Genomic DNA, 24,817 nt, shown 5'->3' on the forward strand with positions numbered 1-24,817 from the left:
TCCCAGTCCCTGAGCCAGGACTGGAGTCCAGTTCCTTCATTTTATAGAAAAGGCCGAGGGCCCAAAGATGGTAAATGATTTGGCCAAATTATTCAGCCACTTTATAGAGTTTTAACAGGGTTGAATTAGCTCTGCCCTCTACTTGTTAGACTCTAAAAAACAAAACACGATTCCATCCACACCACTCTATTGTTGACAAAGTCATTTGTTAGCTTGGGAATGCCTCCCTCCCCCTGTCCCCCCCCCCCCCCGCCCCTACTTCCTGGCTCACCTGCCTATCATTTGCATAGTTACTTACTCAAAAGCAGGAAAATTATTGAGAGAATCATTCCTGCCTGACTCCTGCCTGTCCGGGAAGGCAGGAAGCTGGTTTACGTTTCCTCATAGGGCCAGCAGGGGGGACACCAGGCAAGGTTTGTGAGCCGGCCTCCCCCACGCCTCCTCCCCCTTCCTCGCCCAACTTCCCCTTAGCCCCTGCTTCAACTGAAAGTGGCCATTGACCTTTCAAGCTTTTGAGCAGTGATGCAATAGAATAGTATTTCAAAGAAAAATGGTTATCGAAATTTGGGATCCGGTTTTCCCGTGAGTGCTAATGGTTTTTTAAAAGTAGGTCACACTTTGGAGGCGGGCATGCAGGCGAGGAGCTGAGTTCCAACGGAGTCCAGGTGGCCTCCAATCGGGTGGGAGGAGGTGAGGGTCTCCGGGCAGGGGAGTGACTAGATCTTTCCGAATTTCCAGTCCCTGGGCCCTAGCCCTGCGGGAGAAATCGCCAAGACGAGAGCTCTCGGGACTGCAAGGCACCGAGGCCGGCGGTCCAGCCCGACCCGGGAGCGTAGGTAAGGGCGCCCCTTCAGCAGTCAGAGCAGGTGAGCGGAGTCTGCCAGCGGAAGGAGACAGTGGGGCCGTGTAGACTACGAAGAGAGGGAGGAGGGGAAGGGGGAGGAGGAGCCCGGCTGGGCTGCTGCCGGAGACTTGAGAGCAGGAGCGCCTGGGGGAGGAGACTGAGAGCAGCTAGCGCCGCTTAAGGAGGCACCGCACTCAGCTCGCTGGCCGCCTTCTAGGACCTGGGCGAGGGCACAGCCTTCGGTCCGCTCCCTCCGGCTCTCGGTGGGGAGCGCGGGGGCCTGGATCGGGGCCTCTCCCACCCCCATTAATGTGCCATAGAGCAAGAGGGGCCGTTTTCGGGGACCCCCCAGCCTCTCCCGCATCCCTTTCACAAAATGTGCAGTTGGGAGGGTCACGTCGAGAAGGCGCGGAGCGGGTGGGAAAGACAGAGCCCCGCGGCTGGGCGAGGATATCGCTTGGTCCTCAGACCCCCGCGCACAGCTGACACGGTGGGGGTCAGGCTCCGGCCGCCGAAGCGGGGACGGCGGTGGCGGTGGGGCTTGTGCGCGCCTCGGAGCACTGCGGTCAGAGGCGGGCGGACTCCTAGGCAGCCGCGCCGCCCGGCACCGCAACGAGCGCTATGAACCCGCCTCCCCTGAAGCCTGCGCATTAGCCCCGGAGCCTCTTTAAAGCAGGAGCGGGGGCCGCGGTCACGTGAGACGGATTCCTGGAAAGTTCCTGGAAAGCGGCCTCCGCAGCAGCCGGGAGGGGCGCACTGAGAGCGCGGACAGGGGAGGGAGGCGGGGAGCTAGGGAGGCGCGCGGGGCTGGGAAGTCGCGCGCACACCCGACTCCGGGGACAGACGTTTAACTCTTGCCATGTCTGGCCGCCGCCACCGCGGCTCACGGGCCTTGGGCTTCCCTTGAAGCATGAACCTCCTCGCCCGCCGCAACCGGCGCTGCGCGGGCCGCGGACAGTGCCCCCCCGGGCCCGGTGCGCACAGCCTCAGGATCCCCTGCGCCCGCAGCCCGGGCGCCGGAGGAGCTCGGCCGGGGGTTGGCGGCAGGTACTGGTCCCGGGAGCCCGAAGGCTCCTCCCCAAGGAGGGTCGCCGGGGAGGGCACGGGGCGCGGCTGCGAGCGCCGGGCGGCCTTGGCTTCCGCAGTTCAGAGCGGCCAGGGAGAGAGTCCGAGCTTCGGCTCTGCCCCGCGGCCGGGCGCTACTGCCTGCTTTCTTCGGCTCCTTCTAGGCGTCGGGAAGTCTCCGGAGTTTACTCCCCCGCCCCAAACAGCCATCCAAATTAATAATCCTCCTAATAACCTGATCTGCCGCTCCTCCCCACCCGCCTGCCTCCCGCCCTAGTTCCTTCCTCCTCCCTCTCTCCTTCCCACCTCCTTGGTCGCAGCCGGAGGGAAAGCCAGCAGCTGCCCAGGGTGGGGGATTTCAGAGCCCGGGGGTTCTAGGCGAAGATCCCCCGGGCTTTTGTTTGCCCTCTGCGCAGAGAACTCTGGCTAGTGCGGAGCGCATCCCCAGGCATCTCGTTCCCAAATTAAAAGTCAACTGGGGAAACTCGGGCAGAAACCCCTCCTCTCCCTGGCCCCTCCCGACTCCCCCGCCCCATGTCCGCTGGGGAGGCTGCCTGGTGTGGACGCTGCGGCCGAGGCCGAGGTAAGGGCTCGGCGTTCGTTGTCTTGCACGTCCAGCGGCGCTCGCAGCCGCCCGTTCTGCCCCGGCCCGGGTCCCGGCTCCCGGCTCCCGGCTCCGGGCTCCGAGCCCCCGCGAGGGCTGCGCGCTTGGGCCGATTCCTCGACAGCGCCCGCGGCGGCTGCAGCAGCCGCCGCCGCCCGGCCACTAGAGGGGCAGCCACGGAGCCCGGGGAGCCCCCCAACTCTGCCCCAAGCGGGCGCTGGGGAGCGGGCAGAGAGGAGCCAGGCAGCCTCCGGGCGGGGGTGCGGCAGCTCGCGCACCTTGGCGCCCCGGGCTGGCGGCTCAGGGTGCTTCGTCCTGGGGCCCCCGGGCTGTGCGGGGTGTAAGATAGAGGGGTGCCAATTTGGGGATATCTCCTGTTCTTTCCTTTGCGATTTTTCTGCTTGTCCTTAACTAGGGCCTATTTACCACCATACCCGCAGGTGACTGGTCTTTGCTAGTCTGCGATTTCAGCTAGTAGCTCTGGGCGGGAAGACACCCTGTTCCCCACCCTCATCCTGTCCCTCCCCCCCTCCCCCTCTGCAACTCCGGCGTCTTGGATCGCTGCTCTCTCTTTTATCCTCCTTTCTCTACAGCTGGGCCGGGGCAGTCGCTGGATGCTTGGGGTTAAATGGTGCGGGAGGATAGACGCGGAGGAGTCCCCGGGATTTTCCTCGTCTGTCTCCCCACCCACAATCCCGGACGCAGGGGTCCAATTTGGACCGACCCAAGCCCATACTTTCTTTTTTGCAGGCAAACTGTGGGTGACCGCGCCTGTGGGGGACTTTGCCATCCGTCCACTGGGACCTGGGGAGGAAAAGCCAGAAGCCTCCCATCCCCTCCCCTTCCACCAATTCGGATACCCCGCAGAGACTTGCTTTGGGGTTCTCACTGATTTCCAAGAAGGACGCGTGCCCCTCTCTGATCCCAGCGCGGGCGGCCACCTGTCTTTGCCGCGGTGACCCCTCTCCCATGACCCTGCGGTGCCTCGAATCCTCCGGGAATGGCGCGGAAGGGACGCAGAGCCAGTGGGGGACCGCGGGGTCTGCGGAAGAGCCGTCCCCGGAGGCGGCGCGTCTGGCGAAGGCCCTACGGGAGCTCGGTCAAACAGGTAGGGAGCCGACCAGCCGCGACGCGCGCGAGAAGGGTCGCTTCCCCAAAGACGCGGTTGGGGGTTTTGCTGACGCGGAGCGCGGCTAGGAAGCGGGGCCGCGGTGCGGAGCGAAGGATGGGATTGAACTGCAGCCCCTCGCCTGCCGTCCCCGCCTCAGGGCGGGGGCCCGCGGAGAGGATGTCCGCACGGCCCTGGATCCTTGGGAATGCGAAAGAAAAGTGGTTCTCGGGGGACCCAGAGGCCTAGGGGTGGGCAGAACGCGAGAAGGGCTGCTTGGAAATAGCCTCTCAGGGAGCTGGAGCCTTCAGCTGTTTGCCGCATCTGCTCAGGGGTCGGTACACGGGCTTGAACCCTAGCGGGAGAAAGAGCCAGGCGCCTCCCTTTCCGCGGGGAACGAGGGCGGCCAGTGGGCGCTGCGCTGCCCGCAGTTTCAGCCGCATCCGGCTTCCGAGCCGAGCCGCCGCTGCAGCCCGGGACCTTGGCGGCCAAGTTCCAAGGACTGATTGCCGCGCGGGCGGCTGCAGCAGGGCCGGGAGGAAGGCGGCCAGCGAAGCCCCTTGCAGAGCGCGGCCTTGAGGGGCTGCGCGCCCAGGGTTATTGCTTGGTTCAAGCGCAGTCCTGCGCTTTGCGTGGCCCGCCGTCGTCTCTCGGCGTCTGAAAGAAGAGAAGATTGGAAAAAAAAAAAAAAATCTGGCAAACCACGCAAGCTTTCAAAATCTGAATCCCCAAAGCTTACGTTTGGGGCAAAATTGAAGTTTTGGTAGCACTAGAGAGAGGGAAAAGTCATTTGCGGTTCGGTCTTTGAGTGTGGACCACCGACTTTCCCTCAGCGGGGCAGACCGGCAGATTGCAGGTATCCGAGCAAATTGGGGGGTGGGGGATGGGGGGTGGGGTGGAAGAGCGCATTGTTCAGACTTCTTATGCAGAATGGCTCGAAGTGATTTTTGAAAACGAGATGGGCCCCGGGATGGTGCAGGCAGATGAAATGCAGAATGCTGGGGAGACGGAAGGTTGTGATGGGATTTGGATTAGGGCAAAGTCCAAAGGAGGTGCGGATTGTAAACTTGAATTACTTCTTATCAGTTGGGGTTTCCCTCATTTCTCAGTGGCTGATATGGTAGTTGTAACCAAAGCAACAAACAGAAGCTGTTGTAGTAGAACCGCACTTCAAAAACAAGGAAATAGCAGTACTTTCCAAGGTCTCTGAACAGTTTCTGCTATGAACGGATTTGGGGAGGGAGGGAGAGGGTGGTCGCGAGTCTTCCAAGAAGTTTTGGGATTACAAAACTGCTGGGATTACAGGAGTTGGGGTTTCCACCTTTGTAAGGCCACGCCTTTTATTTCTAACTTCCGAGTTACTTCTAATTTACTTTGATTTCACTTGAACGGTGCTAGAAGCATCATGCTTTCTCAGCCAGTGTGTCCTATGGCAAAATTCTGTGTCCTTCGGAGAAAATCTCAAGAGAGTTTAAAGGGCTACCGAACATTACTTTTTAAAGAAGAAAACTGGCTCACAGTTTGTGTTCATAAAACGGACCCACATTTTCATTAGATGTCTACCTAAAATATTTATGGTAGTCTCTGGTAAACTGTCACACACTTCTCTTTAGAGCTAGAAAAATTGTTGCCAAGTATTTGCCCTATTTAAGAAATTCTGTATAATAACTATTTTACCCTCTCTTCTTTTTCTTCTTGGACGGAAACCCCAGGTTGGTACTGGGGAAGTATGACTGTTAATGAAGCCAAAGAGAAATTAAAAGAGGCACCAGAAGGAACTTTCTTGATTAGAGATAGCTCGCACTCAGACTACCTACTAACAATATCTGTTAAAACATCAGCTGGACCAACTAATCTGCGAATCGAATACCAAGATGGGAAATTCAGGTTGGACTCGATCATATGTGTCAAATCCAAGCTTAAACAGTTTGACAGTGTGGTTCATCTGATCGACTACTATGTTCAGATGTGCAAGGATAAGCGGACAGGCCCAGAAGCGCCCCGGAACGGCACCGTTCACCTTTATCTGACCAAACCGCTCTACACATCAGCCCCGCCTCTGCAGCATCTCTGTAGACTCACCATTAACAAATGCACCGGCACCATCTGGGGACTGCCTTTACCAACAAGACTAAAAGATTACTTGGAAGAATATAAATTCCAGGTATAAGTGTTTCTCTTTTTCTAAACATGCCTCCTATAGAGTATCTCCGAATGCAGCTATGTATTAAAAAAAAAAAAAAAAAAAAGGAACCAAAACTTGAGTCACTACTCTGGATAACTACTCGGAATTCTAAAAACAGCTGAAGTCCATCTAACTTAAACGTGTGACGAGGTAGCTAGGTATTTAAAGTTTCCCCAAATGTTTTCACCTGAGTAATGCTTCCTTTCCTAAGGCTGGACCAAGACCAGCTGATCCTTTTAAGTTAAAAATAAAATATCCTGAGTAGAGGCTGAAGGAACATTTTATCAGAATGCCTTGCCTTCCCAGGGTTCCTGTTTGTTAGGTAGAAGGCCCAGACCCTGGCGGTAGAGCGAGAACTCCGTGCAGGAGCACTGAAGAAGTCGAAGGAAAAAACTGACGCAGGCTTAGCTTTAATTTTACGTGCCTGGTGATCAGAGTCTACTTGAGGACGTTTTCTGTTTTTGCGTTCTTGATGTACCTAGGAGTTTTGTTAAACAGATCCTGCTTGTGAGTATTTATCCTCCTTTTTATGCAATTAACCAAATCAACCAAAAAGGTGACCATGAAATCCTGTATTTGACTTTTTACTACATGTATGAACTCTCTCATGTGAATGAGTACTGTAGTAATCCATTTTAAGGGAGCCTTATTTCAGAAATATTTCAAACTGGTGCAAACGGAAAAGACTTGGTCTTTTCCTTTAAGGCTAAAGAATGTCGTGCTATACAGGTGCAACTCAATCCCTGTTAATAAAACCATGTAGATACAGACATTTTATCCTTTGAAGGAGCTGTATCCCAGCCTGTTGCCATTGACTTTTGGGAAACGGCTTTAGAAATTTCCAAGTTGTCCTTGAATTGTCTGACCACGGACATCAGCACTTGGTCTCCCTTCTACCATGTAGAATACTTCGACTTAATTTTCTTCCAGAGATAGGGGGATACTTGCCTGTTTTTCAAAGTGTTTATTTACTGCTGTTACTATTTGATTAGAATGTATTAAATAAAAATACTTGACTTTTACAAGTTGCACTTGTTACTTTGAATTGTAGGGAACATACACGTTCCTGGTACTAGCCAGTTGTCGTAAAAACGTCTGTCATGTGACATCAACCAACCACTCAGCAAGAGGCAGCACGTGACTTACCCTTCCCTAAAGTTATGGGCCGCATTTGCCCTTTGCATTTGGCAGGCGTGGCTTAGAAAGTACAAGTGCCTTGAGCGAGCGGCCTGGTTTTTTACCGATTGAATAAGCTAACACTAACGCCCTGTGTGTTTCCCCAAAAAGTGGTTTAGAAACTACAAAAACTGTGACGTATCCTGGTCTTTTATGGGTTGATAGGCATAACACACAATAAAAATTCAAAATTTTATGGCTATTTACTTTTTGCCACCACCTCATGACCGTTGCAGATGTAGAGCCCAGACAGTATTCATTTGGCCGTCTCTAAAAAGAAAAAAAAATGCCCTGCTTGGTTACATTCTTTGGCATGTCACTGGCAAAGTGAGTGTCGTATGTCTTGTGTGCCCCAAGTGAATTATAAAACTCAGTTATAAATTATAGTAAAACCCGCATATCCCTCGTCATGAAAATATTCGTATTTTCATGAAGCTCTTGAAAAACGGTTTTGGGCCTAGAAGGAAAACAGAACCATGCACAGCCAAACAGCAAAGATGGCTAGGTGTGCCTTATGAAGAATTTACTTGTAGCCTAAAATTTAGAGAAGAGCTCTACTTTTAGGGGCTGGTCTAGATGTGGACTTTTTCATTAGGATGTTTAGATTCTGTGCCTTATTTCTCACCCCCCCACCCCCCCACCCCCCCACACACTAAACGGTTAGTGTGGGGTATTTGACTTTTCTGGCAAAACTTCCACATGATCAATGTCCGGGGCTTTGGACTTTCTATAAGGTCTTTTGCATTTCTGTTCCCATTGGTTCAAACTCTCTGATGCCTCTTGATGTTGAGAGTTGGACGGGACTGCTGGGGTATGAACGAGCACACGGAATTGTGGAAAGTTCTTGGCGTTACTACTAGCAGGTGACTGACTATGAGAACACCAGAGACTAGCCAAGATCTCTAGACTGTGCCGTGGAACGATTACCTTACATTTCAGTCTTCCCTATTCCAAGTAAGTTGATAAGCATCAGAGATAGTCCTTTTTTTAGTGGGGGCAGGTGTGTGTGTGTGTGGTGGTTCGCTGTGGGTTTTTTTTTTTTTAACATCATTTATTTAGTTCTTGCTCAGCTCTTTACATGCATTATCTCATTTAATCTTGACACCAACCGTATGAGCAAAGTTCAGTGATTTGCAGGAGGTCCGACTTACAATTTGTGAGTGAGGAGGCATTCCAGGAATATCCTAGCGCTTTTCATTCCTGGAGAGGAATTATGAAGAGCAAAGTGCTGCTGTTTCTACATTGATCCAGACAAACAAGTTACAACAGGCTATAAAAGGAACCCTCAGCCTTTTCACTGCTGCCCCAACTGGAAAAGTACAGGTACCTTAATTAATGTCCTCTGTGGGATTTGAATCACCTTGGCCCAGTAGTTTTTTCCTGGTGTAGGGGTGAGGAAGGGGTTAACTTAAAAAAAAAATTTTTTTTAGTGTTTGTTTATTTTTGAGAGACACAGAGAGACAGAGCATGAGCAGGTGAGGGGCAGAGAAAGAGTAAGACACAAGACCCGAAGCAGGCTCGACGCTCTGAGCTGTCAGCACAGAGCCCCACTCAGGGCTCGAACCCACAGACCGTGAGGTCGTGACCTGAGCTGAAGTCGGACACTTAACCGACTGAGCCACCCAGGTGCCCCTTAGATGTTTTTTCAGTTTTATTTATTTTGCGAGAGAGCGAGAGCAGGAAGGGGAGAGAATCCCAAGCAGACTCCGTGCTGTCAGCATGAAGCCCGATTTGGGGCTAGAACTCACGAACCAAACCTTGAGATCATGACCTGAGTGGAAATCAAGAGTTGGATGCTTAATTGACTGAGCTACCCAGGTGCCCCGAGGGTTAACTATTCTGCTTGGTTGTGGGCAAATGATGCCAGTTACCAATTATTGGTAGCTCCATTTTATAGATGGGCAAATGGAAAAGGCGAAGGTACACTTGACTAAGTTATCCTCAATGGAGCCAGGAAGAAAGCCGGTATTCTCTCCCTATGGAGGCACTTTGGGCCTTTAGTGAGGGTCTGTACTATTGTTTTTACTGTTGAAGAACAGAGTACACGAACTTCTAAATCTCCATGGACTTAAGATACTTGGATGTGAGTTTCCACTCTGAGCAGATTTGAGGCAGAGGGGTTTTTATTCCATTGTAGTGGGCACTAGGGACTGCTTTTTAGGGACTTGGGTTTTAGTTTTTAGAGCTTTGAACGGTGGAGAAAAAGTTCAACTTAGGAGCTGAGAGTTCTTTTTTGGCATGTCAGTAAGAAAGTCTTGACTTCATAGTAATTATGTAATCCAAATAGGTAACAGAATGGGACAGTTGTTTGGAGTGTTTATTTTCTTGGGAAGGATTTTTTTTTTTCTGCTTTTAGAAAATTGTACCCTGGTAGGCGGGTAGGAGACAGAGACGTCATGAAGTAATCCAAGGGATGGAATGTCCTGAGACCAGGCCGTGCCCTTCTCGGTTGTCGGTTTTAGGCACAGGGTAGTGGGGGTTGAGTGGCTGTGGTTCCATGTAACAGCTGGGCTGAGGCCTGTCTTGCCTCTGTGGTCATGGTCTCAGTTCTGTGTTTTGGAGCAAAAAAGGGTTATCGTTCATCCTAGACCTTTCATTTACTAAGAGGCCTGTAACGTCTCCCGATGGTTTATTTCCTAGAATTTTGAAACGTGAAATCACCGTTCAGATCGCAGAGTTTAGTTCCGGCATTTCACTGAAGAGAATTTTCAGACCCAGGGAGGTCAACAGATCTGAGCGTACCTGTGCGTGCGTGGGCACACACGCAGTTCAGCAAATCGACGGTGGACTTGGTATTTGTGCCCGGATAGTCTGGCCTTGGGCTCAGTGTTCATAAAATCTGTACCTTTCCACCCCGCGTGTGCAAGCCCTACGGTGCTTTTAACATCACGTTCTTCTTCCTCTGAAAATTTGGAGAGCAGGCCTTTGGAATGCCATGCGGTGTAATAACCAGTTCTCGGCTCTTTCCACCCCACCCTGGGGAATCCACCCTTGCTGGTTTTCGTGACGTCTCAATCCACGTTAGAGTTGTGTGTTCACTTTAACTCCTCAACGCTTCTAATCTATTTGCTGTTTGAAGATCGAAAACCTGCCATCCATGTTGTTTTATGATCTCATTTCTGCCTCTGCCAGATGTGACTCACACACAGTCGTGGGTGCCCGGGTCACTGCCCACCCTCCTGTCCTCACCAGTGGAGCCCATTCTTTCTTTCTTTTGTCTGCTCACGGGCATAATGGCACAGTTAATTCCTGCCTTACTTTCTGCCCTCTGTGCCATAAATTTGCCCTTTTAGCTCATTTGACACAGCCCTGCCCAGCCTTATTTACTCCAGTGAAAGAGGGTAATTATATTCTCCTTGAGTTGGGTAATTTCCAATACCTGGAGATTAAATCTGTCTCCAGTCTCTCTCTGATTCTTTTCAGGTTGTGAAACAGGTAGCCAGCCCTAAATGCACACTTGTTACGTGCATGTGTTTATTATTTTCTTAATGTCAAATCCTGGAGGCTCCTTTACTGTTAAATTGCACTTCATTTGAACAGAGTGGGAGTGCCTTCCATCCCTCCCTTCTCGCCTCCTTGAGAATGAGTCTGTGATAGTTGTGTTTCTTTCCTCCTGCGGAGGCATATTTTTTCTTGTATTCTCACTCACCTTCACATAGTTTTGATTTTTCTAATGTTTCCTCTGTGTGGCTTGAGTTCAGGGTGCTTAACTTTAGTACCGAAGTAAAGCAACAGCTGTTGCCACCGTAGCCTCTAAAAGCCCTGGAATCCCGAATGCCTAGACAGTAAGTAAGCTGAAATCACGGAGCAGGGCTAGGGTGTTCCTTCAGGAGCTCGGGATCAGACGAAGTGTGGTTACAGAGAATGGGGTTCACATCAAGAGACATTTGCTGAGCCATAAAAAGAAAACCGCTTTTATAGACAAGCCTTACTCGGAACTGCACCCTCTACTTCCCCTGGAGGTCAGGAGCACATTTTGTGACGTGTTATTCAGGGGGTGCCGCCTCCCTTACAAACACTGGGAGGGGGAAGGCAATGTGGCCAGTGCCTTCCTCTTCTGCCAAAGCATAAATACCACCCAGGGAACACCTTTCCTACAGCTGAGAGAGTGGGACTTCATCACAGAACTTCATAAAACTTTTCCATGTCGCCCCAGTTTCTAACCATGTTAAGATAAAGATGTATGTTTTGCTGAACAGTTTTCCCTTATTAGTTTGGTATGTTTTTTCCTGTTGAGATTTGGGTCCAGAAAGCTGCTGTGATCTGTAACTTTCAGAAAAATATTTTCCCTGCTATTTCTACCCAGAGGAGTCCCATTTTCATATCCCCTCTGCCATCTCGATGAACGCGACCTTTCTTAGGTTTCCAACATAGCTGCTTTCTCCCCATTTCTGTTTCCGGGTTGCGGCTGTCAAGTCGATATTTGGTCAGAAAGTGTGTTCGTATTTTGTGCATTTGATTAGGGTACCTGTCTTTGCTCATCTGCAGGAATCTGGGGCAGAGAGAAGGGGGATAGTAGAAACCTATGAACATATCGTAGCTAATAGTTTTGACCTTCCACCCCATTCAATCTCCTTTGCTAGAACCACTGACAGAAAAATTAGTTGCCTCTCTGATCTATTTTCCTTGTCCATCAGGCAGTGAGGATGCTAATAAACAACAGAGTAACTAAAACGATGGCAGGAATGAGAAAACTAAGAGGGATGGAGAATCCGTGGCCGGCTGAGGGCTCCTGAGAGCCAGTTGTTAAACACAGCCGTGACTTCTTACCCACCGTCTAGTTGCTGGCTTCCAGCTGGGTCAGTTACCGCTGACCAATCAAGGTTCCCAAGGCAGATGATTCTCATTCTGATGTAGGGTCAGAAGATAGATAGTAGCCAGACGAGATGTCACAATCCCTCTGTCACTCACTTTGCTTCATCCCCTCATGTAGGCATTTTATCATCTCCCATCATCACAAGAAGGGTGAGTACAGTAAGATATTTTGAGAGAGACTACATTCACATAAACTTATTACAGTATATTGTTGTATTTGTTCTATGTTATTGCTTATCTCTTACTGTGCCTAATGTATAAACTTGATCATAGGAATGTATGGATAAGCAAAACCTGGTATATATATGGGGTTTGGTATTACCCGTGTTTCAGGCATCCACTGGCCATCTTGGAATACATCCCCTGTGGATAAAGGCGGGTGGGGGCGAACCACTATACATAGGGGTTTTTTTGGGAGCTCAATAATTATGAGTAAATCATTGGTAGATGGAACTCAGCCACGGTGGGAATAGTTACACCACAGCAATTGGCAGACACAACAAATTAGGCTTTCCCTGCCCCCCCTCCCTGGATGATTGGTTTAACAACACCACTGATCCGGGTATTATGTCCTCTATAACTGAGACCTCTTGACGGTAAGATCAGTTTATTTGTATCCTCCTTTGTGACAAGTCCAGTGTTTTAGAGCAGAGTAGGAATGAACAAATTGAGGAATACATTAAAATCTGTATGCCAATCCTATATTGAACTACACTGCTTTCTGGTGGATGGGCCGGTCTCTTGATGATCTTTTCCTAGTGTCTGCAGATATCTTGTCAGAGTTTCCTAGTAGGGAGCAATAGGACATTCTCAAAGTCCTATGACTAATATTTAAAAATACCTCTTTTAGCTCTAACAGATCAGGGTGTCTTTTTTTGCTCCTAGCTTCATTCATTCATTTCATTACTTAATTTCCTTCCCTCCCTCCCTTCTCACTTGCTTTACTCCCTCTCCCCTTTATTCTGCCAACATTTAATGCATGTCTACTGTATTATTCATGAGGAATACAAAAGAGTAAAAAAAAAAAAAAACAAAAACCCAGAAAACAAAAAACCTGTTCTTGCATTACTGAACTCTTATAGCCCAGGGGAAGAGATAACTTAGTCAACACTCTTGTACCTTCTATGCCTTGCCTTGTCATTCCATTTAATCCCTGCAACAAACTGGTAAGGTGTGGATTTCCCCATTTATTGAAAATGAAACTGAGGCTTGGAGAAAGAAAACAGCTTTCCAGTAACATGGTTTAAACCCAGGGTTTTGGTGGGGGGGGGGGGTGCTCTGAAGCTCAGTTCTGTGTCTTAGGATCCCATATCTTGAATTCTGTGAACAATGTATTGTAAAATGCTGTGATAAAGGCAATAATAGTTACCTGTGGACAAGGTGCCATCAACTTGCCTTGAGGGGTTGGAGAAGGACCTCAGAGGAAGGTGCCTTGTGTCTGCTTATTAAAGGGCAGGAAGGAGTCTTTAGACTCCTCGGTGACAGAGGCGTTTCTTTGAGGGATTGGAGAGGAGGGTAGGGGTGAGTTGGGGGTAGATCTTGTAGATCTTAATAACTTGGGATTTATCTGGAGGGCAAGTGGATAAAAGCTTTTTAAATGGGGGCGTAGCTAAACTAGGTTTGTGTTTTATATCATCCCTCTGGAGCCCCTTTGGAAAATGTCCTGGACAAAGCGAGAGTGGAGAGTTAAGGAGACTAGGCAGGTGTGAGCTGCTAGGCGTGGGGAGAGGAGGAGGCAAGATTGGCAGAAGATGGAGAAGGGGGCAGCCATTGACCCCCTTCCTCCTCTGCAGGCTCACAGTTGCCCTGGAGTCTGGGGCTTTAGGTCCTGTAGGCACATGCTTCCCTTGGAAGGTGGGCTTCCACACCGGCCAGGTGGGGTACGTACTTGGCAGATTCCATCCTCAGGAAAGGAGGAGGTGGTGATGCAGCAGCAGAAACTTGAACTACGACCGTATCCAGTGTGCACGGGTGCAAGAACACCAGCTCGGAGTGGGGGTGGGGGTCCCCGTCCCACACACACCAGGTTTGGCTACTCGCTGCTGACAAAACCCAAAGGTAGAATGAGGAACTTATTTCGATGAGGTCAAGACAGCAGACTAGTGTCTCAAAGACTGACTCCAAAGTGCCGAAAATATTTCCAGGTTTGTGTAAGGAAACTAGGGGGAGAAGGTCGGTGAGTACAAGCAGGTGGGCAATAAAGGTCAGGCTGAGCCTCATCTTGGGGTCAGTCACGCGGGGTCTTGTTGACATCAGGGCAGTCCTCGCTGCCTGAGGGGGTAGTGGCCGTTCCCATCATGGGCTGCTTTGCCTGAGTCGAGAGATAGTCGGAAAGAATTTAATCAATTGCAAAGTATGGAACGAAGTCAAAATGCAGTCTCTTTCAGGACTGGGTAAACTTGGGGTCCACTTCTGGTTGTCTGACCTGGGGCCAAACGCTGAATCTCTCAGGGCCTCGGTTATCTCATCTGTACAATGAGAAGCTTGGCGTCTTCATGCTTTTCGATCCCGTCTGATAAAGTGCCCCACGTGCACAGATGTGAGCGCTATCTCTCTCCCCCTGGGGTGGGAGCGGCCCTAGGAGAGGCAGGCTCCGCATTTTTGTGGCGTCTCAGCTTCCACTTAAATTATAGTGTAGATTGTTACCTCTATGCCATAATATATTTTCATTTATTCTGAAAAAATAGTAACTTCCTTTTAACTGTGGACTTTTTCACAGCTGGAGCCAATTGATTCCATTTTTATCCCGGTTAGAAGAATTTTGTGTTTTCACCTGACTGTGGATCTTTGAGGGCCTCCCTGTAATCAAGGAGTTTGAATGTGGGGTTGTAGATCTTGGTTGTGCTGGAGAAACAGGAATCCGACATGTGTCCTCTATTATCACAATAACTCTGCATGAATTTTCATTATCAAGGACCTGGAGGGCTGGCTTTGCTCCCTGACCAGTGTCATAGATGTGCCTCTAGGAAATTGTGGGCAACAGATGTGTTTCCACAAGTCCTTTTTCCCACCTACGTAGATTATTCTCATTTCTGATTGCTTCTTCATGGACAAGGGAACCACTGAGCTTTGTTTTTCCTTTTCTTTGTCAAGCAATTCATTTAAAAAAAAAAAAAAGAAAAGAAGAAGAAGAAATGAAAAAAACCTGCAAAATACTATTGGAATTCTTGGATTCTTTGGTAAAATGAGAAGAATCTTGGAGCATGATGGATACTGCCCCAATTTATCCATCTTGCATCTTTGGATTTTCCTGCATGTGTTTTGTTTTGTTATTTTTTAATTTTTTTTTCAACGTTTATTTATTTTTGGGACAGAGAGAGACAGAGCATGAACGGGGGAGGGGCAGAGAGAGAGGGAGACACAGAATCGGAAACAGGCTCCAGGCTCTGAGCCATCAGCCCAGAGCCTGACGCGGGGCTCGAACTCCCGGACCGCGAGATCATGACCTGGCTGAAGTCGGACGCTTAACCGACTGCGCCACCCAGGCGCCCCCCTGCATGTGTTTTAAAGTGGGGCGCACCTTTGATCTTGATAGCCTAGGAGGATGGGGGTGTGCAGCTGTCATAGGCAGAGGCACGTCACTGAGCTTAGTAATGGTTGAGAGCTCCCACAAGATCCAGCTCGAAACTACACTTCGTAGGCCATGGGATTTGTTATGTTCAGGACATGACAATGAGGTGACCTTTCTATAACAAACCAACTCTTGGGCTTCCAGAAGACTCGAAAAAGCTAGAATATTTAGTAATGCCAAACACTGCTTTTGCCACTTAACAAATATGACCTCATTCAGTGCTCCCAGCAAACCTTTGAAGTCGATTCTGGTTTTATCTCCTTTAGACAAAAGGAGATTTAGTGACTTAAGAGGGAGAGCTAAGATTTGAACTCAGGCCAGTATGACTCCCAAATCCATGCTTTTATTCACGCTTGCGTCATTTTTCTCAAGCTTACAAATGCTGTTAAGCTCTGAGGACTCCACCTAGCATGTACCTCGGTGATGAATGCAAGGCTGTGTACCTTCTAGTTGCACAGTTAATTGCAAGAAGGCTAGGACCCTGTCTTCCCAATTTGTAATTATGGTATTATTGGGTCTTTAATTTCCAAGTAAAACAAGATCTCCCCAAACCCTGAGCACCAGCTGGGGAAGATCGTTTCCATCTGATTGACACCTCTTCTCCCTTCTTCTGTTCTCCTTTAGATGTCTAACCAGGGCAGCCATAACCGGTTGTCTCTTCCCTGCTAGCCTTTCTCATTTCTCTGGAGGTAAAGTATAAGAACAATGTGTCAGTCATAATAAGCTAGGTTATGCTGCAAAACAAGTATCTCCATACTCTCAGTGACTTAAAACAACAACGGTTTATATCTTAACAGATTTCCCTGTCTATACGTGTCTGTCATGTGTCACAAGGGGGGCTCTTCTTTAAGTCATTTCAGAACCCAGGCATCCAAAGGAGTCACCTCTTAAAACGTGGCTGAGGTGCTGAGCCAGTGGGAAAGGAGAAACCCAAGGATCTCTCCTTGGCATTTAATTGTCTTGTCACTTCTACTCTCCACTCATTGGCCGGCACTCTGCAAAGGGGTGCCACTCAGACACAAGGAGGCCGGGTGGTCCAGCCCTCCCCTGTGTCCAGGATGGGGAGAAAACCAGAAATACTTAGCAGCAGTAACAACCCCCCACTTACACCATGCCATATAAAGCTTGCTTCTTTTTTTCTATTTTGGCTAATTCGACCTCAGGTAACCTTTATAGGACACACAGAACCTCTCGAATTCCATTCCTCCTTCCCCTTTGTCTTCCAAAACGTTTTCAAGTACTGCAAAATAGCTCTTCTCTTTCCTTCCCTTGAGCCAAAAGGAAACGTCTTCAGTCTTGAAGTGAAATTATACATATTAAACAGCCAAGGCTTCTTCCCTCAAAAGCTTCTGAAATAACCAGAAGTTCCTTCAGATCTTCGTAAATATCTCTCCTGGCTTCCTCAGCCTGCTAAAATTAAACCTGTCTTTTCTCCAATGTCAATATTCAGGATAAATAATGTTCCCATTCGCTTCTTGCTGCTTTGTCCAATTGGCTATATTACAATAGTATTGAACAGTATTCTACTGGTTTTCAGTTAAACACGGAGACATTCAGGCACACTACAAATCAAATGGACTTGTGAGATACATTGGGCACCTTCTTACTAATTTCAATTTGCTTCTGAGGGAAACTGTGTTCTAAACTCCAGACGACCGGTTTGCAAACCTTGTTTCAGAATGCAACCTGTTTCTAGTTTGGATCTTTTTCTGTAGCACATGTATGTATAATAAGAATACTAGAATAAATGGTGTGTTTGGATAATTATGCTCTGCTGTATTCATGAGTTAATATCTTTGAAAAAATTAGAATCTGTACATGTACTTAATTTAAAACTTTATGAGCACAATTTTTCCTTCATTCTCTCTCTCTCTCTAGCTCTCTCTCTCTCTTTTTTTCCCCTACATTAATCCAGATCAGAAACTGTAGCATTATCTGGGCACCTGGGTGGCTTAGTCAGTTAAGCAAGACTCTTGATTTCTGCTCAAGTCATGACCTCACAGTTTGTGGGTTTGAGCATCCTCCCTCCAGACCCTCCCCGTCACCCCTCCACCACCACCACCCCCCTCCGCCCCCATTGAGCCCAGCTTCAACCCTCATCAGGTTCCATGCTGATAGTGCAGAACCCTCTTGGGAATCCCTCTTTTTCTCTCTGCCCCTTCCCCATTCTTGCTCTCTCTCTGTCTCTCTCTCTCTCTCTGTCTCTCTCTCTCTCTCTCTCTCTCTCAAACATAAATAAACAACCTGTAGCTTTATCTTTGACTTCTCCCTCTTTATATTTATCTCTTTCATTTATTTAGTCCTTCATTCACTCAATCCTTCATCAGAGATTTACTGAGCAGTCTCTTTGTGCTAGGCATGAGGCAAGGTCCAGCACAAAGTTAAAAAACAGTTTCCGCCTCAAGGGGATTGCCGGTGGTGGAAAGACAACACACATGGCGGCAACCATAGCACAGTAAAATAATCCCTGTGATGAGGTTTGTGCAATGAGCAATGGAGACGGAAAAGACACGCCTGGGTCTGCCTGAAGACATCAGGGAAGGCATCCGGGAGGAGGCAGCTTTTGACCTGGCACTGAAAGAATGGGTTGGCCTGAGCTACAGGCAGGGCGCCGAGGTTGCAAGAGTTGGGGGATAAGCCCCAGATGGTGAGCAGAGAACCGAGCACCGAGGGTTTTGCTTGCCTTTCAAAAAAGTTTGCATTTGCCCCAGGAAGTAAGGGAGCTGTGGAAGACTTTTGCGCTGAAGAACGATAACATCAGATTTACCGGCAATGTGGATGCTGGTCAGGAGGAGCAGATCTCTAGATCAGGACTTCTTAATCCAAGATTAAGATGCAAGAAATCCCTGGACAGAATGCTTGGGATCTGCGAACTCAGATGTGAAAAATTGTTTTTGTCATTAACCTCTATGTGAAATCAAGCATTTCCTTCAAATATAAATGTAGGCGACGAATCACAATAGAATTAGCAGAAGAGGGGCGCCTGGGTGGCTCAGTCGTTTAAGCATCCAGCTCTTGACTTCAGCTCAGGTCATGATCTCAGGATTCCTGAGTCTGAGCCCCACATTGGGCTCCGTGCTGACAGTGTGGAGCCTGCTTGGGATTCTCTGCCCCTCCCCCACCCTTTCTCTCAAAATAAATAAATAAACTTAAAAAAAATGGAAAAAGAGAAGACGTGAGTTTATCACCAATAGAAATCAGAAATTTTTGTTACGTATTATATAGATATCATAGTACGGTTGTTGCTGCTGTCTCAAAATACCCTTTACATTTTTCACTAAACTGAAAATCCTGTAGCCAGTAGACCCACAGCTACATCTTGTCGTTGAACGAATTGATAAAATCTATCTTGTTACATCACCAATAAAACATTTTGGTGTGTGCATTTTAATAGAATTCATCTTTTGTGATCTGCATATTCCATTTTTTTAAAATTTCAAAACAGTATTCCAAGCAGGGGGTCCATGGTCTTTGCTGGACTGTCAAAAGAGGTCAGAACTCAAATACCAGAGGAAGGGGATTGTGAGCAGGGCGGCCAGGCTGAAGCAGTGGTGGGGAAGAGGGTGAGGAGGAAGAATCTGGGGGAGATTCTAGAGACAGTGGGAACTTGCTGATAGATCTGGGACGTAGGCAGAAGGAGAGATCTGTGTGTACCCTGCTCCCCCCATCAAGTTTCTGGCTAGAGCAGAATTCTTCCTGTTCCTTGCCACATCTGTCCTTTCCTTTCCATCACTGATGTTCGACTCTTAAACCTTTATTAATGTCAGACATGTAGCAAGGTTTTGAAAAAATAAAGCAGTATGGAGAGACATAATCAAAGATCACTATCCCTTGGTTCCCACCCCCCACCCCCACCTGTCAATCCTACATTGTTCTGAACTCTTGTAGTGTTATCTTGTCTAGCTAGATGGCAAATTCTGTTCAGGAAAGTGCCTTGTAATCCCCACTATGTTTTTCATTTTAGGTGTTGAATAAATGACTGATAGATCCCAAAGGCACTTCCTCTCTTGAGGTCACCGTGTACATCAATTATGCCATACTCCAGTTACGGACGTTTTACCAACCGTGACATTCTAGGAAATTGGTCTTTTACTTAAATTCCCATGTTTTCTGTCATTTGTCTTCATATAAAATAACACCGAATGTGCAAATAAAAATTCCATTACTTGGACTTTATGCTTGTTTTTTGTGAAAGTGAGTCTAGTGTGATGCCGAGTTGAATAACCCTGTGTAATCTCACACCAGAAATTGAGAAGGTGGATTTGAAATTTCCACCCATCCCTCTGCGGGAGGGGGGAGGGGGGCGTGTTACTTGGCTTGGTAGCAGAGGTTAATTTCAGTGTTGTTGCCCATGTTGTAGACTGCAGAGTTGCAGCTGAACACTTGGTTGGCTGGAGGAAATTTTTTGCCGTGCGTCTTGTGAGGTCCGGGAATGTATAGTTTTGTGGTCTGATGTATTTTGATGGTTGCCAGATAAAATTGATGTCTGGCACTTTTTCTAGGAAAAACACATTTAGACGTTTCCAAGTTGATTTGTAGGAACTTAGTGTTATTAGAATTTTGTGGCAGAACTTTTTCTCAAGTGGCAGAAGAAATAAAGGAACTTTAGTTTTGAGGGCTGTTAACAGCACCTTCCATTAGCGCCAAAGCTGAGGAGGTTGACAAAGTAGTGGATTGTTAATATGGATTTATGGCACAAATAAGCAAGTATCTGGACTTGTGAAAGTTACTGATGCAGTAAAATACAGTTTTAGCTACTGACATTAGATTAGCCCCCAAATTTTTAGAAAAAAGCACATTCCCCCCCCCCCCCTTATTTTCTATGTAACATTTCTCAACTCAGTAACTAAAGAGATTACTTTGGGGTTAACCTTGAGATTTGTTTGCTGTTTACTGCTACTGTTTTTTTGGAGGGAGGGAGAGAGAGCAGGGTTTGGGAGAAACACGCTGTGGAAAAGTTAGCTTCCCAATTTATACATGAAAATCACAGACCTTCCTCCCCCCCCCCATTTGCATTATAAATATCTGAAGAGCAAGTTAAAGATTGTTAGTGAAGACGTGAGAGGTATTGCCCGAGAATACGATGAGTTAACTTTTCTTTAAACTTACTGGCTTCTCCCTTAACACTGAAGATAACAAGTTTTTACTTGTTGGCATTGCTGTTAAGCCTCAAAATACTCTGGGAGCAAAGGGACTTTTTTTTTTAATGCATTATTGAAATATAATTATAGTGGAGGAAAGTTTTCTATTTGGAAGACATTTAAGCTACAGACCTTCAAACCCAATTTTTTGAAGACATTTAATAAGCAGGTTAAGGCAGCACCAGAAGAGAGAAACGGTATGGTGAATAAAGGGGGTTAAAACCAAGGCTTCCTACGACAGACTGGAAACGAATTGATTTTGATTTATGCATACTAGACCAGAAACGAAATAGCCCGGTAGATATTTCTAGGAACCAGTAGAGAGGAGCGTGAAAAAGACGGGGAGCGAGGAGAAGAAAGTGTGTGTGTGTGTCTGCGGGAAGAGGAGGAATCTCACTTGGGATAGTTTCCCTTCCTTCTACTCGAGAGCTTTCGAGTTTTCGAACGGAGCTGCCGCAGGGACTGGCTCTAATGTCTGCGACACGTGCACACAGGCTGTGGCCGGGGAAGGGATACTGGCGCCGCTGGGTGATACAGAAACAGTCCTTTGTGCGAGGCCGCGGCCCGCCAGCTCCCCCCGGACGCGGCTGCGGCTGCCCGGGGCTCCTGCCCGTCCTGCACTGCAGCGTCGGGAGACAGGAGACCTTTAGAAACCGACCGATGTCAACGCGTTTCATGTTGGAAACACGCCAGCGGAGCGGGGAACCCAGAGCCAACGGCTGTGTTTCGCATTTTGCTCTAGGTCCAACGGGTTAATATCTGCTCGCGCAGCCCTAGCGATCCTGACACACAGGAGAATGTAGCTTCCTTGGATTGTCTCCTCGAGGAGCATCCGCGCGGATTTTGCTCCTGTGGGTTTAATGTCAGCGTGTATTATTAGCTCGTTCTGAATTATTCTAAAAGTAATAACAGGGCTGTTATTGCCACGATTAGAAGTCTAATCAGTTCAGAAGCCTATGAAGGGGAAAATAAAATTGGCAGCCTCCTCTCCAGAGGTCACTATTGTTAAAAGTTTCTCTTTTGTTCTTTCAGAATTTTAAAATGCACGATAAGCGTATGTTTAAATCATTTTTTAAAAAAAAGCCCAGATAGGATGTTATGCATTCGGCTATGTAATTTCTTATTTCAGTATCTGGGATCTCTTCATATCTGTACAGCTTTGTATATCCTTATGATAACAAAAAGGTCCACCACATTCTTTTCAACATCTGCACAGCGTCCCGTCCTATGAACGCACCATCACTGATTGCATGGATCTCCTTCTCATGGGCGAAATTTGGGTCGTTTCCAGTTTTCTGCTATTACAGTGGTGCAGGAAAAAACCTCTGTGCCAACATCACTATGTGCTTAGGGGGATATATATGAGCGCACTTCTAGCAGTGGAATATTAGGGTGAAAGCATATGTGCATTAACATTTTAATAGATATTTCCAAATCATATTCCAAAAAGGTTGCACCAATTAGATTAATATTTCAGGCTTAAATGAGTTACTGCCCTCTAAGTTGTAGGCATAGTTGAGGGTTTTCCTTTAAATGCTGTTAATTTTTAAACAGCATATGTAGTATTGAGACCAAATGAGCTTGTTCATTTGCTAATTAAATGACCTGGAAGTTAAATTTCCATTCTAGAAATGATTGTCTCTGGAATGTTAAGTGCTCTGCCCTGGGGCCTTTCGAACCAGCCAGAGGCCTGGCCCAGTACCCAGTCTGAGAACCTCAGACCCAGCCTGACCAGAGACACCCAGGACTAGGGAGCAGGCACATGGCTCACGCTCTGACTGTGGCTCCAGTTAAAACGGCAGACTGTCTTTAGAAATCTTAAGTCAGAGTCAGAAAAACATTTCTTTTCTCGGTGTTATCATAATATCAACTTCAATGAGTTCCGTTCAAAAGGCACCAGTTGAGCACAGCTACGGCACCAAGTTCCTCCTGAAACCAGCGTGTCTGTCGTCCCTACTTTCTATCCCCTTATCTCCGGTTTCTCTCTTGTTGCTTTCTCTTTCTGTATTTGTTTCTTTTCATACCAACCACGTATCCTCCCGCACCCTCTCGTGTGATACCAGAGGGGTGGCCAGTTCTGTGGACGACACGCTGATTTCCTGCAGCCGATAGGTGGTTCTGGAGACAGAGATGATTTTGTGTGTGCTTCTTACCACAGTGATTTGACTCTGTGTCTAGAATCTGTGCCCCATGGGATCTGCTTATGACTTCAATGCTTCTGTAGAGGGCCACCTCTACAGAAACACTTCATTTCTTATTTTTATTTAAGCTTTTTATAGTTAAAACCTGTTACAGATGAAACCAAGATGTAACCAGATACCAAGACACAAGTCACGTTTCAGAAAACTTGTGGTTCCAGTTGCCATGAAGTTGCTGTTTAAACCACCACAGTCGCACCCCTAGATACCTTTGAGATGATAGCCAGCTCTTGGGGAATTACAGAGCTTCGACAGTTTTTTTAATGTCACAAACTACCTGCTCATTTAGAAAACGCAGCCCTTTAAAACGCAGCTCCCTCATACCCTGAAAAGCCATCTTAACCAAAGACACAGTCACATCAGAATAGGATCTAGGTGTCAGCAAAAAGGAAAAACAAACATGCTGGACTAAATTAAAATAACTTTCCCATTTCGGGTCTGACCCTCTGTGGCTTTGTAGGGAGCTGCACTCAACCATACAGAGGCTTCTACCTTAAAATAAAGGAAATAAACCAACAGGCAGAGAAAGCCCGCCTAATTAAAACTGCTAATTTCAAACTCTTAATTTCCAACACACTGGAAGCCAGCAGGAAGAGAGAGGAGGTGAAATGTGTTGTTCCAATGTTGTCCCTAAATAGAATGTTCTTTGCAACTGGCAGGAAGCACCTGGGAGATTATTTGCTTGGGACATTTGGAAATAAATTGTTTTTGAAATAAGAAGGGAAAAATAAATTGGTTTCTAAGGTCAGATGCTTTTCACATTTTCACATACATACATTTTTATGATATGAATTCTGAGGGTAATGGATTCAAGTTAATAATGTATTTAAATTTAAGAAAAGATGTAGAAACTGTCAAGAGAGGAAAATTGAGATAGGGAGTTTTAGCTAAACCCTGAATCTCCCTCTCATTTTGACTAAAATTGACCTTCAATTTTATAGTACTTTCATTTTTACAGCACTTTACATATTCTGTAAAAAAGCCTAAAAGTGAAACAAAGATATTTCTTAACTACTACGATTTCTACCGTCCAGCTCTTGTAACTTTTTAAGTCCATTAAGACTTTGGAAGATATTCTTTACCAAACCTATCCTTTAATTAACAGTGAACTAATGGGAGTTGATATGATTTTCCCATTTTTTATTTTCCAGAAGAGGAAATACTCTGGTTCCTTTCATTATTCTTATCTTCTTTCTTTAGGTGTACTTCCATTTTGATTTTGTAGTTAACACGAAATTAATTCATTGTAGAGAATTCTGTTGCTCTGATGGCTGATACTGTGACTACGTATTTGCTCACATTGCTAGAAAGAATGTTACATAAGGGAGTTAGTGGAGGAATATGAGCTGTCGAACACTGGGAGTTAAGGGAAAAATTAGTACTTGTAGGTCATTCATCTTTGCGTTTTAAATAAAAATGAGAAAAGAATCTCACCGTTATACAACCAGCACTTTAAGCAAATTTTGCTACATTCTGCTAATACGTCAAATTGGATGAGCCAGCCAGAAACACAGGGTACCGATTCTTCTTGTCAGCAATACTTTAAATGGAGAGATTTACTGAGATTTCATTTATTACCTGGACTTCATTACTTTTGCAAAATATTTGATGGGTATTAAACTTAGATTTGCTAGTGTACTTACAATCTTGTCAAAAGGAAACAAGCACTTTTTGTCGTAGGAATTACTGATTTAAAAGCATTTGCGAGGGGATGGCTATGCTTTGGGGACCTTCCCCCTTACTGAAAATAAAATGTGCTCAACCTTTTCTTTCTACAATAGACTCATGTTTTCCTGATTCCCAGTAACTTTAGGAAAACCTCACATATTTTTATTAATTTTTGTGATTTAGTCCTAAAAATGAGTTGCACTTCAGATCGCTTCCTTTTTTTTAGCCACCTGATTTATGTATTTCTGCCGACATGGCACAGACCCTGTCACCCTGTCAGCATATTTTCGGCTGAAAGGCCAATTCTTTCTCCCAATTCTTTGTTGTTCTGATTTCAGAATTTCAAGTGGGTTTGTTGTCAGCTTTAATGTACCTTTTGAGAACAAATCGAGTGTCCAGTTTCTTGCATGTGTGTGTGTGTGTGTGTGTGTGTGCTTCTGGG

General features: G+C 47.0%; 1 protein-coding gene across 2 annotated transcripts; it reads left to right on the forward strand.

Annotated features, from left to right (window-relative positions):
• Positions 1-1,693: 1,693 nt before the first annotated feature.
• On the forward strand, positions 1,694-19,362 carry SOCS2 (suppressor of cytokine signaling 2). Of its 2 annotated transcripts, XM_045062155.1 has the most exons (4): positions 1,694-1,891; positions 3,264-3,621; positions 5,334-5,785; positions 19,333-19,362. In XM_045062155.1, the coding sequence occupies exons 2-4, from the start codon at positions 3,483-3,485 to the stop codon at positions 19,345-19,347; spliced, it is 606 nt and encodes a 201-aa protein (XP_044918090.1). In that variant the 5' UTR covers positions 1,694-1,891; positions 3,264-3,482; the 3' UTR covers positions 19,348-19,362. The 2 variants fall into 2 exon arrangements, with proteins under 2 accessions (XP_044918090.1, XP_011282456.1); XM_011284154.4 differs by lacking the exon at positions 19,333-19,362 and having other exon boundaries at positions 1,714-1,891; positions 5,334-6,828.
• Positions 19,363-24,817: the final 5,455 nt, after the last annotated feature.

The sequence above is a fragment of the Felis catus genome, chromosome B4 (genome assembly GCF_018350175.1).
Source record: "Felis catus isolate Fca126 chromosome B4, F.catus_Fca126_mat1.0, whole genome shotgun sequence".
In the NCBI taxonomy this organism is placed as follows: Eukaryota; Metazoa; Chordata; class Mammalia; order Carnivora; family Felidae; genus Felis; species Felis catus.

Excerpts from the sequence above, each read along its gene's own strand:
- SOCS2 (XM_045062155.1), top strand. The coding sequence starts at position 3,483 with ATGACCCTGCGGTGCCTCGAATCCTCCGGGAATGGCGCGGAAGGGACG. Across the intron at positions 3,622-5,333 it reads ACGGGAGCTCGGTCAAACAG|GTTGGTACTGGGGAAGTATG; the intron begins GTAGGGAGCCGA and ends CGGAAACCCCAG.